Here is a 16798-nt window from a genome sequence, read left to right as displayed (position 1 = left end):
CATCAAAAAGGCTCGGCTAGGCGGCCGGTCCTTTAGTTTCCTTGCTCCTCAGCTATGGAATTCTCTACCGGTGTCCCTGCGAAACACCGCAAATCTGCTTGTCTTCAGGAAAGACTTAAAAACCTGGTTGTTCGCTGGATAATTTGTCCCCTCTTTTAGGCCCCTGCTCTTTTATTGTTATGTTATCTAGTTCTCCTTTTAGGTCTGGAGCTCAAAGCGCCGGGACACTCCTTTGGAGTAGCCGTTGCGCTATATAAGTCCCATTTTAACATAACATTTTAACATAACATAACATAATACTGCATGAGATTTATGCAGTCACTGAAATGTGAAAGTAGGTCAACATGGATGAACTACTCCAGGAAAAATCCATAAACTGGATGCTTCTGCACAATTCCAAGAATCCATTGATGCATTAGCATGGCTGCTCACAGAGAGCAGAGGTACCAACTGGAGTTGAGAAGCATAATACAGTCTAACAGAAGATCAAGTGGCATATGGTTTGCATAGGCAACTTCAAAGTGGCACGACTCAAATAGTGTGAAATCAAACTTACTCCATTTTATCTTCAAGCCGATGAATAGTTTGCTTATCCAGGTAGCGGCAAAACAAAGCCAGAAGGTTACTGGGAAAGAAGAGTGGCTCAACGATGGATGACTTTGAAACTTGGGAAAGTTCTTTTGCAACAAGGAACACCATATCCGTCCTGTGATAAAACAGTATGAACAGTGTAAGACCGAGACAAAGACAATTAGTCTGCTGAAAGTACACAGCATATTACACACGCATTGTTAAGAAATTTTACGTAGTAGATATCCAGTGTGGGTATATTCCCAAACGTCACATGCATTCACCAGCCCCTTTTGTTAGACAAAATCTTCAGAAATGGTCTAGAGAAATATACCCGTGGTCAAGATTATTGGTGGGATTAGACAATGACAATGTTATGTATAGTTATTAACGACGAGTACACTTTGCATGCCATATAGTTAACAAGGGGTAAGATAGCAGGCAAGGGGGGGAATACAGCAGTAATTGGCTGGAGGGTCTCAATACCAGAGAGGTGAGCCGTAAAGGCAGACCTGGAAGTAGGAAAAAAAATTGTCTCAGAGGTCAGTGTGAAAGAGGTTCCAGTGGCGAGTCTGGTTAGGGTGCAGGGCAGCACAGGGATGGAAGGAAGCACGCTACCTAAGAATCATTTTAAGCCCACGCTGAGGAATTTGGAGAGTGCCCTGTGCATTCTGAAGAATCAGCTGAACTGGTGGCAACTGAAGCAAGTGATGTATGCCAGGCAAAATTAAACAGTGAGCATGCCAAAGGAGGAAGCAGAAGAAGGAATAGGCAAGTCTTACAGTAGTCCATCTTACTCTTTACCAGAAATGTTGTTGAGTGGGAGTCGAAGCGGAGTTAGTAGTAATGAATGTGACCAAGGAAGGCAACTTCATACCTTCTTCAAAACCAGCCAGAAACCACTCCCAAATAGCCTTAATCACCCACTCAAAGAAACTCACCATTACAAGGAAAAAGTAAGACACTAGAAGTAGAAATCTTTAAAACTAAGCTGCCAAAATTCTGCACAGGGCGGAACCATACTGCATCGGTGCAAGCACAAAGATTCTGGAAACTTAAAGGATTTAAATTCGATCGTAGACTTTTTTTTCTAGAGGACTTGAACATAGTTCTTTAGAACCTATCTTGAAATCTAATTACATTTTCAAACTAACTGTTAAATAAGCCTGCTTATACTTTTATTGTATTTGTTAAGATTCGAAAGGAAATGGACTGGTTGACTTTAACGTTGTTGTCATAATTATCAGGAAGTTGCAGCGCTTAATTTAGAAAATAATGAATGCTGCTGTGCTCAGAAGCCAACACCTGGTGCTATTAAATGTCGGAGCACCTATTAACATGGCTACGTAGTCCTTAATCCACCTCCTGCCTCTAATCAACTACCAGACACTCCCTGTTCCTTTATCTCACTCTTTTCGGTCCCTGCTTTCACTCTTTGTGATCGTTTTTCAGGCTTTCACTAATAGCAGCTAGCTTTCAGGAGGAATTTACTGAGTTTTAATCAGGAAAGTGTAATGGCCATCATAGTAGGCATGAGTACCCACTGCATGTGCAACAATGACTGCACATGGACATTGTAGTTAGGTCTCATTCTGGTGGTTATTAGCCCCAGAGACTGCACAGTGCCTGCAGCCCCTAGCAAGAAGACAACCGACTGTCACTAGTTATTGCTCCACATTAAAATGTGTGCCCTAATCATTCATCTCAGGCACCTTATCTGCCATCACTGCTCCCAAATACTGAACTACTCAACACATACAGAACCTGTAGACCTATACTTCACATTAGCGTTTAATCTTTAATTACATTTGTACATAGGAGGTGCTTAAAGTCTGGAGTACTCTGTTGGGATCATAAGTCCTTGAAGGTTCAACTGATAACCATGTAGTCTTGTCACTCAGATATTTAGCAGCAAAAGGCTGCAAAATATCTAAATAAACATGTTCTCCTAGGGCACCCTTTGAGTTCCGGTACGACATACGGATACGTGACCAATTCCCCACAGCTGCACACATTCCACAGATTACCTTAACTGTTGGTAGCAATAGATTAGTCCCTTTTTGAGATGCCTGCTTCATTAGCATCACCACAGTCAACAGGAAACTCTTTGCTGGACACCAGAGTGAAATTCTCTGCCTAGCAATTCAGTAACCAACAGCAAAACTCCAAGAACCTAATGACAAACTTCTGAGGATCTGCAATGGAATTCCGCTTCAGAGCATCTGGTGGACTTGCACCTTCTTAGCCAGTTTCAGTTCATACCCACTGCATGGTTATAAGGGCCTATCCATTTTTGGTAGTCCAAACATTTTCCTTACCTACTTAAGGTCTGTCAAAAACAGGGCTGTACTCTGGCCTTTCCACATGCTTTTGGAAAGTAAATGGGTCTTCTAGATTTTAAATCCTTAAAATTTCGAACAACTCTTGCATATTAAAATGTCTACTCTTATTCTGGCTTAGGCCCTGATATTGGTGCAACAGAGGGGTCAACTACTGAGTGGACCGGAAGCATGCATTCTCAGCAAATGTCAGCCATATCACCCACGGCCAATGTGAAAGCTGGTGAAAGACCATCTAGATCAATTTGTCCTTCTTGTACTGTCTCACTGTGGTGTTTTTCTGGCAAATATTCAAATACTTCAAGTTAGTGGTTCAATAAGCATCCAGAAAATTAAGTTACTTACCATTTTTCGAAATCGCCAATGCAGGGCTCCATGGGAGTGTCTGAGGAAAGAAGGCGCTCGCCATGACTGAGAAGCGAATAGAGCAAAGAGATGCCGAACTGAAAAGAAAAACAAATAAAATAAGTGAGAAAATATGGAAACAATTGAGCAGAAGTACAGGAAATAAGTTCGCCTCCGTTTGTAGTGCAACACTTAAGTTGAGCATGAATATATGTAGTGGGTATAGTTTATATTATTCTTTCTGGGAAGTGGAGTGACACCTACCGGGAGCTTTGCTGTAACTCAAGGGTGTAGTTTTCAGCGAATGTGGAAAAGCGTGTGCATCTATGCACACAATATTCCCCATGCGCCTTGCCATGCGAGCAACAGGTTTAGAGCAGCGCCACATACCAACAACCAAGTTGGTTTTCTCCCAGACAAGTCTGAAATACCAGACATTGTCTGGCACAGATTTGTCCTTGTTCGTTGACATCTGTTTTAGTGATTCTCACACCTGGACATGCCCAATTTTCTGTTAAAATAACTCCACCCACTCACTACCATCAAATCTCAGAGCTGTAACACTCGTGGAGCTGAAAACATTGGAGTCTGGGTGCGCTAAGATTACGTTACTGGACTGAGAAATAGAAATTTCACATTCTATTTGAAAAAAATGCAGAATACCACAGAGATGCTCGCCCATTTGTTCTGAGATCCAAGTGCTGAGATTTTATCAACAGGCAAGTCCACTATTCAGGGTTCAAAAATGTACCCGAGAATAGGATGCATTGACTTTTTGAAATGTTAATTTACCTGTCGATGCCTCGCCATAGCACAAAAAAAGACATGAAATTAGTGACATTGGAACCTCTCACGCTGCTGATAAATAGATCTAGAAAGTTAATTTCAAAGAGGAAGCAATGGACCCAAGGGAAGTAAAAGGTAATATTGCTTTTAGCGCGTAACCTCACTCCCCTCAATGTTTTTCTTGCTCGCCAGGTACATACATAGGCTGTGGGGTTTTAGGTTTAAACCTATAATAACTGATAAAACCCCACTGAAAGAAAAATAGCCCTCACCGGTGAAAACAAACACTGAAAAAACACCTGCACAACCACAAACTAAATGCCATTCAAAGAAAGGAAAAAGAAAGTGAAAGAGTCATTTTGTTCTTACTGAAGGGGTCAATAAAATGTAACTTTGTTATACAAGCTAGCAGTAAGAAAGACTGGCTAACATTATTCTGCTTGAGTTTTGTTGTTCTTTAGGTATGCCACTAAAATATTGTTTCTTCTTCCTTTTACTTTTTTCAGTTTTATGGCCTTTGTTCCAAAGATGCAGGGGTTAGTTTCACGTTTTAGGTTTAGTTTAATTATTTTATAAACTGTAGAGAATCAGGACATATCAAACTCACATTTGATATTTTGGCTGCATTTGATTCTTTCACTGATAGGTAAAATGGCTAGTTTCATAAAAATCTTTCCTAATATGTGTCATCACATTTACCCACAGAGAATGGGTAAAAACCCTTAATACCTCAGACCATAGTTTCTAGTGGGTCAGTATTGATAGTAGGTGAATTGCCAACACCTCAGGCTTTAAACATTAAATGCAAGGTATAGTGACAAGTATATATATCACCAAGCATCTGGGATAGTGGTGAAAACGGGACACCAGACTTTTGGAAAACATGCATTGTCACTTATTATGCTCTGCAAAAAAAGTTATTTCCAAGTTCAACAAAGATTGGAGTGTTATTGTTCGTATTTGTAGTGATTCAGCTACGTATATAAAAAATGTGTGTGATGACCTGTCAAAATTCATACCCGAGCTGAAGCGATTCCCTGTAGGAGATCCTTGCCACTTGTTAGACGGTATGCTGAAAGCATCTTTACAATCTTCAGAGTTAATGAGGGATGCTATTGACTTTTTAGTCCATTCGGGTGCACTGTTTTCTTATGCCCAGGAACTAAAATGCAAATATTTATCATTTCGTGCTTTATGTGGCATCAAAGAAAGAGTCATCCCAACTGTGCCCCTTAGCTGACGGTTCTCAGCCCAAGGGGCTATGAATGCTGAGAGGGCCTTTTCACAGACGTTTACATGGGAAGGAAAGCGCGAGCGTTCATGACCAAAGACTCACTGAAGAAGTATTGTATGTTGTACTACAATAAGATTAATTTGCAAAAATCTCTTTGGGCCTCATATACACTATACGTGCACTGTCTATATACCATGTTCTTTCAGTGCAGAAAGCAAGCAAAACGTTCAATAAACACCGGAAAAACAGTTTTTCTGTTGTTTTTAGTGGCATGAAAATGTGTAACCACTGATAACTGTTTAAGATATTGAAAACACTGAAAAAACCCCACCAGAATTTACCAAAAATAGAAACTGAAAACAGGACAGCCTGTACATACATTACCATCTCTGTCTCACTGGCTATACACGTGTGTAGAATTACTTCTGATGAACAGAAGCTGCAGGTGAATTGGGAGAACAGAACAGTGGAGGTCACAATGGTTGCATGCAATACAAAGGAGAGAAAGACAAAGGGGGTAAGAGGACCTAAAGCGTGGTTGCTGCCTTCCTGGCATAATCAATCTACCAAAAAGGCATCCTCAGAACAATTGCTTATACTGTGTGGAGTGAGAATATTCAGAATGTATTGCTGTTCTTTCGAAAGACCCTCACACCACAAGGAACTTTGCAGTAACTTGGTAATGTCAGCCCTCCGCTCCTATATGAATAAATGAATTATATAGACTTAGGGTCCTGTCAGGTAACTTTTGCAATAAGTGAAGTAAACCAGTGATAAAAACACTCAAATATTCAAAAAATACTATAGACTGATAGAAATAGGATGACAGTAACAAAACAGTAGGGTTTTTTATTCATTAATCCTAAAGACGACCATGGGCTCTTAGTGCCCCCAGTAGACAGATGAAACATGTAGGCTAAGGATGCCAGAAGAATCCTATCCATGAGCATCCAAATTAATTTATTTAAAACTTTGCCAGGGGCTTCCAAAATAAAGGGGTACGGACCGGTTTCCTAGTTATTTTTTGGTCTCGCCAGTCTGAGTGCATGCACGCTCGCTTGGGAGAGATATTGTCTTGAATAAGTGGTTTGGAGCCTGCCCATTGTTTATCCTATTCATGGGCCTCACGGTCACCCTCATATGCTCCCTTTTAATTGATCTGCACAAGCTGTCTTCACTTTCTCTTCTTTCTGCAGGAGCAAAGACCAAGCACGGTTTGCTTCAAATTTATTATGGTCCTTCCATCGCTGGCGCTGTGATTGAAGTGCTATTTTTTTTCTTCTACGTCCCTGTTGCTTCTTTTCGCTCCATCCTGTGTTGCTAGTTCTCGCTCCCACCCTACCTGTTTCTTCTCCTCCACCCATCCACCCAAGTTTCTTCTTCACCCATCACTTTCTCCTCCACACGCCCCCTCCACCAGCTACCATTTCTTCTCAACCCTCCTTTTCTTCTCCTCCATCCAAACAGACAGACAGACGCGGGGTAAACACCGTATGACACTTGCAGCTTCATAGCGTATTTTCTTTTTTACTGCCCTGCTCTCCACCTCCTCACTTCCACCAGCCCTCCTGTTACCCTGCCCAGGTTGCCAAAGCAAATAGCTTGCCCATAGGCAAGACCTATTGTTTTGCCACTGGGATGGAGTCCATCCGAGTTTCTAGGATACCAGAATTAGACTGGATGATGAAGCATGCCGCCTGTGAGGGTCTATAAAAAGAACAGCAAATGCAGATTATCATCAATGCACAATCATAAGCAATCAGTGAGGATACCTTTATGGTTGATAAGTCCTATGAAATACTACAGGTGACCAGTTGTGCTCCCTTTTTCTGATTTCCTGAAGCATGTTGTACGGCGGTCTCATTTTTTATGAGCAACTAGTACAGAATGCGGCGGTCATTCAGTATATGTAAAAAAAACTTCAGAAATCAAACATGAGTCTTCCTGCAGGCACCCCCACCATCAATCCTTCAGTCGCTTCCGCGCTGTCCAGCATCCTTGGTGCAGTACACAAAGGTGCCTGAGAACTTGTCAAAATGGCTGTCCTTCTCGAAGAATTGGCACAATGAAGCCTACGAGGGATTGTGCAAATTACTTTCAATTTGAATCCTCTATGCATACATTTATCTGTTAACACACTGGAAATCCTGAATGCAGGTGCAGCCCTCTAGGATCGACAATGCCCCCCCCCCCAAAAAAAAACACAGCCACCAATTTGCTTTTACCGAGGAGACCCATTCTTTAGGTCACAAGTGAGAAAATAATCGAAAGGGCGTACATTTGATGTACATACCTGGCAGTTCAATATACATTTTTTACCTAATTTTCAGTGCGATAACCTGTTAACCCTTGGTAATTTATAAGGTACTCATGAAGGTTAATCCTCGTCAATAAAGTCTGAGTGATAAACCACTGAATTGAAGTAGGTATCTTTTTTTACAAAATGGAGTTTTCAAACTTTAAATGAAGTGGTCAAAGCAGAATGCTGCAAAATGTGCGCAGAACACAACCAATATAAGGGTCTCGATTCTTCAGCTGCACTTCTAGGATCCGTTTTCTATTCTCTTTAAATTAAAGAACACTGAGGCTCAGGATGTCCAACCCATGCCAAATCAGCATTGCACACAAGGCGGGCCCGATCAAATCAAACCAGAAGATCCTCTGAACCAGCTAAGCACATACTGCTCAATGTCCTGATCCAGTTACCTGCACCTCATCACACCTGGCCTTCCCTGTTCTCTTCCATCCTCCCCCCCATCATTCTCTCTAGCTAGAGTCCACCAATGCAACCTGCTTCAAAACACTTTTGTGTTGCAAAGTTTAACAAATAGTATTTTGAGCATTCTGGAATCAATTTGCATAAAAACTGAAAAAATGGAGCACAATATTTAGGCAATACAAGGAACTACATTCGCCATTTTTAATTTGGCCCACCAAAGCACCTACAGGCAATAACTAAATTCCTTATCAATACTCCCATGCAAAAATGTTTTTCTAGTAGTCACTCCTGAGTTTTCCCATATATACATTGTGCTGTTGAAGCTAAATCTACACCAAAGATTCACTTAACGGATTCTTCATAATCTACTGAATGTTTTACTTTATGGTTCTCATAAGCCAAAGAAACCCCAAAAAACTGCACGTGTCGGAAACGGAAAATTCGGTAAAGTTCTAAGAAACGTAAGTTACTGATTCGATACCAAGGCCAAACGTGCCCAAAGAATATCAGAACTCAGTATGAGAGAGTTGCCTTCTATGAATAATAGGTTAAAGTTGCATGAACCAAGTTGCTCACACAATTTCAAATCGCAGGGCATCAATTTTACCAAGAGCAATGCTTTGGTATGAGCAGATCGGGAAAACATTGTGCTTTGTTTTGTGAGATGTAGGCCTCAGTGTCATAACAGACCTGCTGGATCAATAGAGTTCAAGGGAACTGGTCTTCCTTTGCAATATTCTTTTGTAATCTGACCACTATGACGACAGCCATAGTTCCCTCTTCCTTCACAGATTCTATGCAGCTTCACCAACAGGAAGCAAAATAACTTGCTGTATATAGTGCTTGCTAACACAGATGTGCCATTTTAAGGCATTAGAAAAAAACAGATGTTAAGGATTACCCAAGTCAAAGGTACTACAAGTCCAAATTCTCTGCCATTCAATGAAAAAACCCAAAGGTTAAAGGTATTTCATTGTTCGGTGAAAAGGTAAGTTAAAACAGTTTCTAACGAACAAATCCACTATAATCTGTGCTGGATAGTGTGGTGCGGGAACACTTGCAGGAAGTTTACATACTGTCTGCAGATTGATACTTCATTTTTTATTTCATATTTTTTTGAGATTCTGAAAGCACTTTTGATTGAATACATGTGAAATAAGAAATTCATGTCACAACAGTAAATTAAAGCTGATCGGATATTTCATTTATTTTTATCCATGATCCTATGTCATCCTTTACGTTAATCCCGTCCCAGCCAAAATCCCTGTCATTATACTACATTGTAGCCAGAGTCTCTTAATTGTGTGAGCTTTTGTAAAGCGATAGTTATAAGGGAGATTGGCCCTGGCACACCGCTTTGGCCGTCACCTTCCCAGCCGGATCACAGACATTTGTCTAATTTTCTTGCCCGCTGCGGTCTCCTTCCTGTGGATTACCTGCTGTCTCTGGTCTCTCCTATCCTGACTTTTGTGTTCGCTAACTTACTCCTGTATTGTTTATTCATCCTCTGATCCCCTCCTGATCCTCACTCTTCTCTGGCGGAGCCCTAAACGCATACATGGCCGCTTCCCGGTGGAGCTGCACCGACAGCTATAGGGGAGATTGGCCCTGGCACACCACTATTGCCGTCACCTACTTAGCCAGATCAACGACATTTGTCTCGTTTTCTTCCCCGCTGCTGTCCCCTTCCTGTTGATTAACTGCTGCCCCTGGTCTCTCCTATCCTGACTTTCGTGTTCGTAATTTACTCCAGTTTTGTTTATTTATCCATTATGTAACTTATGTGAAACGTTTGTAACTCGCTGTGTCCTTATGTAAAGCACTCTGTTACCTCCGGGTCTAGCCAGGGCTATATAAAACTCAAGTAACATTTTTTTTTAAATGTAGTAATTTCAGATGTTGCAGTGATATTATCAATGATGTCATTAAACATGTCATGAGTGATGTAATATGGAGCATAATTAGCAGTGCATGGCGAGGACTTGATATATAGTTACTTTAGGGCACGAGTTATACTTACTTGAGATAACGAACCATGACTTAATTTGTTCAAAATAGTATGTTTCACCTGTCACTTTCACCTAACTATAACGTCTCTGCAACGTTTATTTTTCTTAGTAAATTAAAGGGCTTTTTTTAATGCAATGTAAGATTACCACCATACCATATCAAAATGTGCCTTTTACTTTAATTTGGTCGGTGAATATCCAAGTTTTTGTTTTAGTATTAAATCTTTTTTATTGAAGCCAATACACCGACCAGTGCTTTTGGAAGCAAGGGCCGAACAAAGACAAAACAATTGCTGCGTCAGTGCCAGTGCTGGTGTGCCATGATGCAAATTAAACACAGCAAGTCGCCTACAACCCAACTGGGCCGGCCGCGATTGAAAGACTGAGAAGCAGTCGGGTGCAACTACAATGCATTCATTATTGAAAAGAGAACAGAGACCCCCCGACCCCCCGACCCCCCTCACCGTCCTTCCCCCACCCCTTCCCCCCTCCCTCCCCCTTGTCCGCTGAGGTAGAAGAAAGGAAACACGAAAGGACCCAATAGTGGCCAGGGCCTCACGTAAGGAGCCCTACGTCTGGAGTGTCTTTTTGCGGGGTTTTGTCTTAGGCTCGGTGAGAGGTGTGTCTGCGAGATGTAGCAGTCGCAGGTATCTAGGACAGCTCAATTCCCTGTATTCCCCTGTAAGAAGCGTCAGGAAAGGCCGCCAAAGATCAGCAAATTTATCCCCTCTGCCCGCCGTGGTCAGGGAAAGCTTTTCCATTCCCAGAATGGTCCATAGCCTATGCAGCCAACCCACCTGCAGCGGTGGCTGCGGATCTCTCCAGCGAGCCACAATGTTTTGCACCGCAGCCCCCAACGCAAGCGCTATCAGTCTCCCTCTCATAGACTTCAGTGGGTACATCAACGCGTTGGGTAGTCCCAGCAGCACATAGGCAGGAAATCGGGGGAGTTGGGTGTCTAAGTGGAGGTCTGTCAGGTCTAGGATAGTAGTCCAGTACGTCTGCAGATGCTCGCAGCTCCATAGCAGGTGTTCCAATGTGCCTAGCTGCCCACAACCCCTCCAACAACGGTCACTGACATGGGGGTCCCAGCGGTGTATGCGTTCGGGGGTGTGATACCAGTAGGAGGCTACTTTTGTGAGTGTCTCTGTGAGGCCTGAGTGATGGGCCGAGTGCCTGGCTCTGTGGTAGATCCCCTCCCACTCCTTGCGTGTGAGCTGCCTTCCCAGGTCCTTTTCCCATCTAGCCTGGCTCGCGCTGTAAGTGTATTTGTTTGTGAGAAGCAGGTGCAGGTATATATCCGAGAGTAGTTTCTTTTCCGACGTGCGCGTGAGCAACCATTTTTCATAGGGAGTAAGAAAACGCTGCGCTCCTGGTTTGATCGACGGCTGTAACACCCAATGTCGGACCTGCAGGTAGGGTATGCGGTCCGTCTCCGGTATGCCATAGGCCTCCTTCACCTTCTGGAACGGGAGGATGCCCTGAAGATCAAACATGTGGCCAATCTGCCGGCAAGGCGTAGACCTCCAATTCACGAATGCCTGCGCATCCAGGCCCGGGGTGAACTCAGGGTTGTCAAATATCGGTGTGAGCGGGTAGGGAAAGGAAGTGAGATCTCTCCGGACCGCCACCTTATCCCATACCTCCATGACCGTGCCGGTGACGTACGACGCATACAGATTGGGCGGCCTATCGCGTCGGGGCAGGAAGGGTACCCCCTGGAGCGTCCGGCCTGCCACTGCTTGGTCCTGAAAAAGCCAATGTTTGCTGGATTCCAGCTGATACCACTCTACAAGCGAGCGTAGCTGCGCCGCTTGAAAGTACAGGGCCAGATCAGGTATTCCCACTCCTCCGTATGCCGGGGGGAGCGTGGCAATTAAGTGCTTAAATCTGGGGCGGCGACCGTTCCACACAAAACGCGACAGATCAGCTTGTGTTTTCTGGAGCCAACCTGTCGGAGGACGCAGCGGCAGCGTCTGTAAGAGGTATAGGGCCCGTGGGAGCAGCGTCATTTTAATAGCAGCAATGCGGCCCAGCCAGGACAGCGTGAGATGCTTCCACTTCCGGAGGGTCTCGGTTAGGCGCGCGCCAAGTCTGGCATAATTGGCTTCCACTGTGGCCTGTATCGTGGGCGCTAGCAAGACTCCCAGGTATGGAACAGTGGACGTAGACCATTGTAAGTCAAATTCGGCTTTGGCTTCTGCTAGCACCTCCCGGGGCAGGGACACATTCAATGCCTCCGATTTATCCAAGTTAATTTTAAAACCCGAGGCTAGGGCAAACTTATGCAGCTCAATAAAGAACGCCCTCAGGGATTGCATTGGGTCCATGAGTGACAGCAGAATATCGTCTGCGTACAGGCTGACTTTGTGCATGTCTCCACCAAAGGGGATGCCCCTGATAAGCTGGTTTTGTCGAATCCGCTGCGCTAAAGGCTCCATGTAGAGCGCAAACAAGAGGGGAGAGAGCGGGCAGCCCTGCCTGGTTCCCCTGCCAATCGGGAAGCGTGGCGATGTGTGGCCGTTCACTCGGACCGTTGCGTTAGGTTGCCTGTAGCAGTTGAAGATATGGTTTCTGAGAGCAGTCCCGAAGCCGAAACGCATTAACGCTTGGTCGAGATAGGGCCAATGCACTCGGTCGAACGCTTTCTCAGCGTCGACCATGAGGAGCATGCAGCCCGGCTTCGTCCAGGAGCCGGCTTCGATCAGGTGGAGGACACGTTTAGTGTTGTCGCTGGTCTGCCTTTGGGGGATGAACCCAGCCTGATCAGGGTCCACCAGTTGTTGCATATATGGGCCCAATCGGCTGGCTATGATACCCGTATATAATTTGAGGTCAATGTTCAGTAGAGATATTGGTCAGTAGGAACCGCACTTGGACGGGTCTTTACCAGGCTTGGGTATCACCGAGATAGCGGCCTCCAATAGTTCCGGCGAAATGGCTCCGGGTTGATCAAAGGTGTTAAACACATCACGCAACAGGGGGGCCACCTGGTGACAGAATTTCTTATAGAAAGCCGCAGGGTAGCCGTCCGGTCCCGGGGCTTTACCTGGCTTCAGGCGAGATATCGCCGAGATGACCTCCTCCAGACCGATGGGCCTATCTAGAAACTTCGCTTGGGCCTCGTTCAAGGATGGGAGGGTCGCCCCATCTAGGTAATCGCTGCCCTCTTGCAGGTCTAGCCTATCTGCTTCGTACAGGTCAGCATAGAAGCTACCGAACTCTGCTGCTATAGCCACGTCTTCAGTAATCGGGTCTCCGATATTAGGCTGAATTGTTCGAACGTGTTGCCGCTGGCGCTGCTCCCTCAGCTTGCTCGCTAACAGCTTCCCACAGCGGTCCCCCCCCAGTGTAGTAGGCATGCTTTAGGCGCAGGGCTGCAAATTCCGCCACATCCTGGTCCAGGGCAGCGAGCATCTTCCTCTCCGCGCATAGTTGGCGCCAGGCCCTGGATGCTCCCGTGCGTTGGTGCATCTGCTCCAACTCTGCCACCCTCTGCGTGAGTTCAGCCCTCTTCGGAGCGCGCTCCTTGTTGTCCGCCACGGCCACCGAGATAAATTCGCCCCGCAGGACCGCTTTAAGCGCCGCCCATTGAGTGGCTTTGGAGGTGTCATCATTGGCATTGTTAACAAGAAAGAGGCCGATGGCAGTCGTTATTTTCGCTACCGTGGCCGGGTTTTGCAATAGGCCGACACGCAGGCGCCAGTGCCGTTGCGGCCCGGGAGCATCTGGCACCAGAAAGGTCGCCTCCACTGGAGAGTGATCCGACAATGAGGCCGGAAGGATCTCGACATCCTGCGCGCGTGTTGCTAGCTGGGAGGAGCATAAGAAGTAGTCAAGTCTCGCATATGATTTATGGGCTGCTGAGTAGTGTGTGTAGGCCGTAGCTCGGGGATGGGAGAGTCTCCACAGGTCGACTAAGCCCAGGTCCTCAAGGTGGGCATGTCCCGCTGCGGAGAGCGCCCCTACCTGACCAAAGCGCTGATTGGAGCGGTCCGCAGTGATATGAAATACCAGGTTGAGGTCCCCCCCAATAGTAAGTGTGGATGGGTATTGGCAGTGGCAGCTTCTAGCGCTGAATGTAGGTATCGCTCCTGACCGTCATTAGGCGCGTACGCTGAGCCTATCAACAACGTCTGTCCCGCTACCAGGAAGCGGTGTACTAACAGCCTACCCTTAATCTCCGCCTCCTTTTGCAACACTTTGCCCCTAAAGGAGTGCTCAACCAGGATCGCCACCCCGGCTACCTTCTTAGATGCCGATGAGAAAAACTGCTCTGGGAAGAAGCGGGATTTAAGCCTATGGTGATCTGCGGGCAGCAGATGTGTCTCCTGTAGGAGGCAAATGTCAGCTTGCGAGTTCCGCAGAAAAGAGAGGACTGCCCTGCGTTTGTTCGGATTATTAAGCCCCCTCACATTCAATGAAAGAACTGTCAAGGGCCGTGTCATCCCGGGTATGTTGTGAGGACAGGTGCGCTATGCGTGGAGCCAAACAGTGCGATAAGAAAGAAAAGTAAAGGGAGAAAACGGATCCTCTCAGCACTAGTGGACAAGGAGGTCCCACCCCCCACCCCGTCCCAATCCCCAACCCCAAAAATGAGCCCTCCCCAGCATCCCCAACCGCGCCGATCCTCCCCCTGCCAAGACCCTCCCCCTGCCCCCCCCCGACCCCAACCAAACCAATGAAACCCAAGTAAACATCATAGTCCCAGGTCAGTCAAATGGAGAGTAGACCTGTAGAGTGACCAAAGTCAAGAGAGACCCAAACCTGTTGGGGTCAAAATATGGACAGGGGACGTGGTATCAGCGACCTTTGTGGCTCCCCGCCCCACCCCTCTCTGTGTTGCTACTGTCTATGTATGCTCCCGCTGTGAGTGACCTAAGGAGGCCCAGAGGTGTCTTTCGCCACTTCCTTGACTGCGGCGGCGTGTTCTTCGGCGATCGTTTTCTGGTCCGGACGTGCGCGTGGCTTGTGTTGTCGCCGTCTGCGGACTGTCTGCCAGCCTTCACGTCGGGGCTGCGACTGATGCTCTTGTGGCGACTCCGTATGAGTGTCGTCGCTGTGTTCTTGTTCCGGCAGCTCGATCCCCAGTAAAGCGCAGGTGTCCTGGAGGGAACGCATCTGGTAAAGGGTGCCATCCCACCGAAAGATGAGCCGAAACGGGTGACCCCAAGAGTAGGGCACCTCCTTGTCTCTCAGGAAGGTGGTGACAATCTTGAATTCCCTTCTTTTTTGGAGTGTTATGATAGAGAGGTCCTGGAAGAGTTCCACAGATGCATCTCTGAAGCGGAGAGGCTGAGACTGGCGTGCCTCTCTAAGAATCCTTTCTTTGAGTGGAAAGTCCGGGAGGAAAGCCAGTATGTCGGGGGGAGGGGCGGGGGCTCTGCGCGGTAGGCCCACTCGATGCGCCCGATCAATGCGGATGGGGAAGTCCGCGGGCTCCCCTAGAATTTCCCGGAATAGGTCTTGGAGGTACATGGTGACACTTCAGTTTTCGATGGTACTCCCCGGACCCTGATGTTGTTCCGCCGGGAGCGGTTTTTCAAATCTTCGTTATGCGCCTGGAGGTCCAACTGCTGATCGCGGAGTCGTAGGACCTCCTGTTGGAGATGTACCAATTCCTCACACCGAACTTGGTTGGAGTCTTCTATTGTAGCCACTCTTTCCCCTAGCCCATCCAAGTCCCTGCGCAGCTCTCTTTGTTCGCTCACCAACTCTTGTTTGAGGGTCTGGAAATCTTCCCGCAGTGCGCCAAACAGGGATTCAAGGAAGGACCTCGTGACTGGTGCTTCCTCCTGGGTTCCGCTCTTGTTGGTGGCGGGTGTGGACGCCGGCGACGTTGCTTGGGGTTTGTCTCCCTTCTGCGGTTGCTTCACCAGCAGGTCAGTGATGGAGCGGCCCCCTCTGCGGTTAGTGTTTGCCATCGTGGCGCTGCCTGTAGTGCCCTGTCTCCGCAGGCACGTCTATGATGCGGTGCTCAGTCGGGTCTCCTGGTCGTGTGTCGGGCCAAGCGGGGTCCGGCCAACAGCGCGGTCGCAGTCGGGACGGCAGTTGCCCGCACAGAGGATCACCCGATGCAGCCCCCAGCCGTGTATCCACTGCTGGTCCAAGGTCCAGAGCCTCCCACTCCGCCCCGTCCGAGCCCACCACTCCAGACCCCCGTCCTACGGGCGATCCCGGCGTCCCCTCGCTGCAGCTTCTCCACTGCTAGCCGCCTGGAGCCTAGCCCTCCAGGCCAGCGCCCTGCTTCCTTACGTTGGCCGGGAGCTGAGGGAGGGAGCTCGGCGGCCTCCGATGCTGTCCGCAAGTGCCTGGCACCTCCACGGATGGTCCGCCCAGGCCCAGACCGGGGCCTCGATTTTGGCGCCGGCTGCTCCTCATCCGGCAGTTGGCCAGGGCACTCTCAGGCAGTGTCCGGGGGCCGCGTCAGGGGTGAATGCGGCACTAGCGTCTCTCCAGGGCCCCTACTTCGTGGCCGCCTCCCGCGTCTCCGGTGGCTCCGAGCACACCCCAGCTCATCCCCGTCTACACTGGCTCGTCTGGCCCCCACCGGGCCCCAGCGCGGGAGCTCCCAAGCCGCTCTCACCCACCGCCAGTGATGTCCGGGGCCCCTCAGGAGACTCCGCTCTCCGTCCGGTGTCGCTGGGGCCGGGCGCCGCCTCACTGCTCCCACGTCTCCTCAGCTGCCCGGCTCAGAGGCCCAAACCGGGCCTTCGATCTCCGCGTCCCCGGCTCCCTCTGCAATCTGCCGCCGGGAGCCCAGCGCTCCAGGTCCGTGCCTGGACCCTCACTCTGT

General features: G+C 47.6%; 1 protein-coding gene across 4 annotated transcripts in view; it reads right to left on the bottom strand.

Annotated features, from left to right (window-relative positions):
* PATL2 (PAT1 homolog 2) overlaps nt 1–16798 on the bottom strand; it is a 358628-nt gene that overhangs the window by 42425 nt on the left and 299405 nt on the right. For all 4 annotated transcript variants that reach the window (XM_078655954.1, XM_078655957.1, XM_078655956.1 and 1 more), the window contains 2 exons: nt 3255–3352; nt 557–706 (listed from right to left, as the gene is read on the bottom strand). In XM_078655954.1, coding sequence (XP_078512080.1) covers nt 557–706; nt 3255–3352 — 248 coding nt within the window. The remainder of the gene's footprint in view (nt 1–556; nt 707–3254; nt 3353–16798) is intronic.

Source organism: Lissotriton helveticus, chromosome 8 (genome assembly GCF_964261635.1).
Source record: "Lissotriton helveticus chromosome 8, aLisHel1.1, whole genome shotgun sequence".
Lineage (NCBI taxonomy): Eukaryota > Metazoa > Chordata > Amphibia > Caudata > Salamandridae > Lissotriton > Lissotriton helveticus.
Note: the sequence above shows the minus strand (reverse complement) of the source record. Positions and strands in the feature narration are given on the sequence as shown.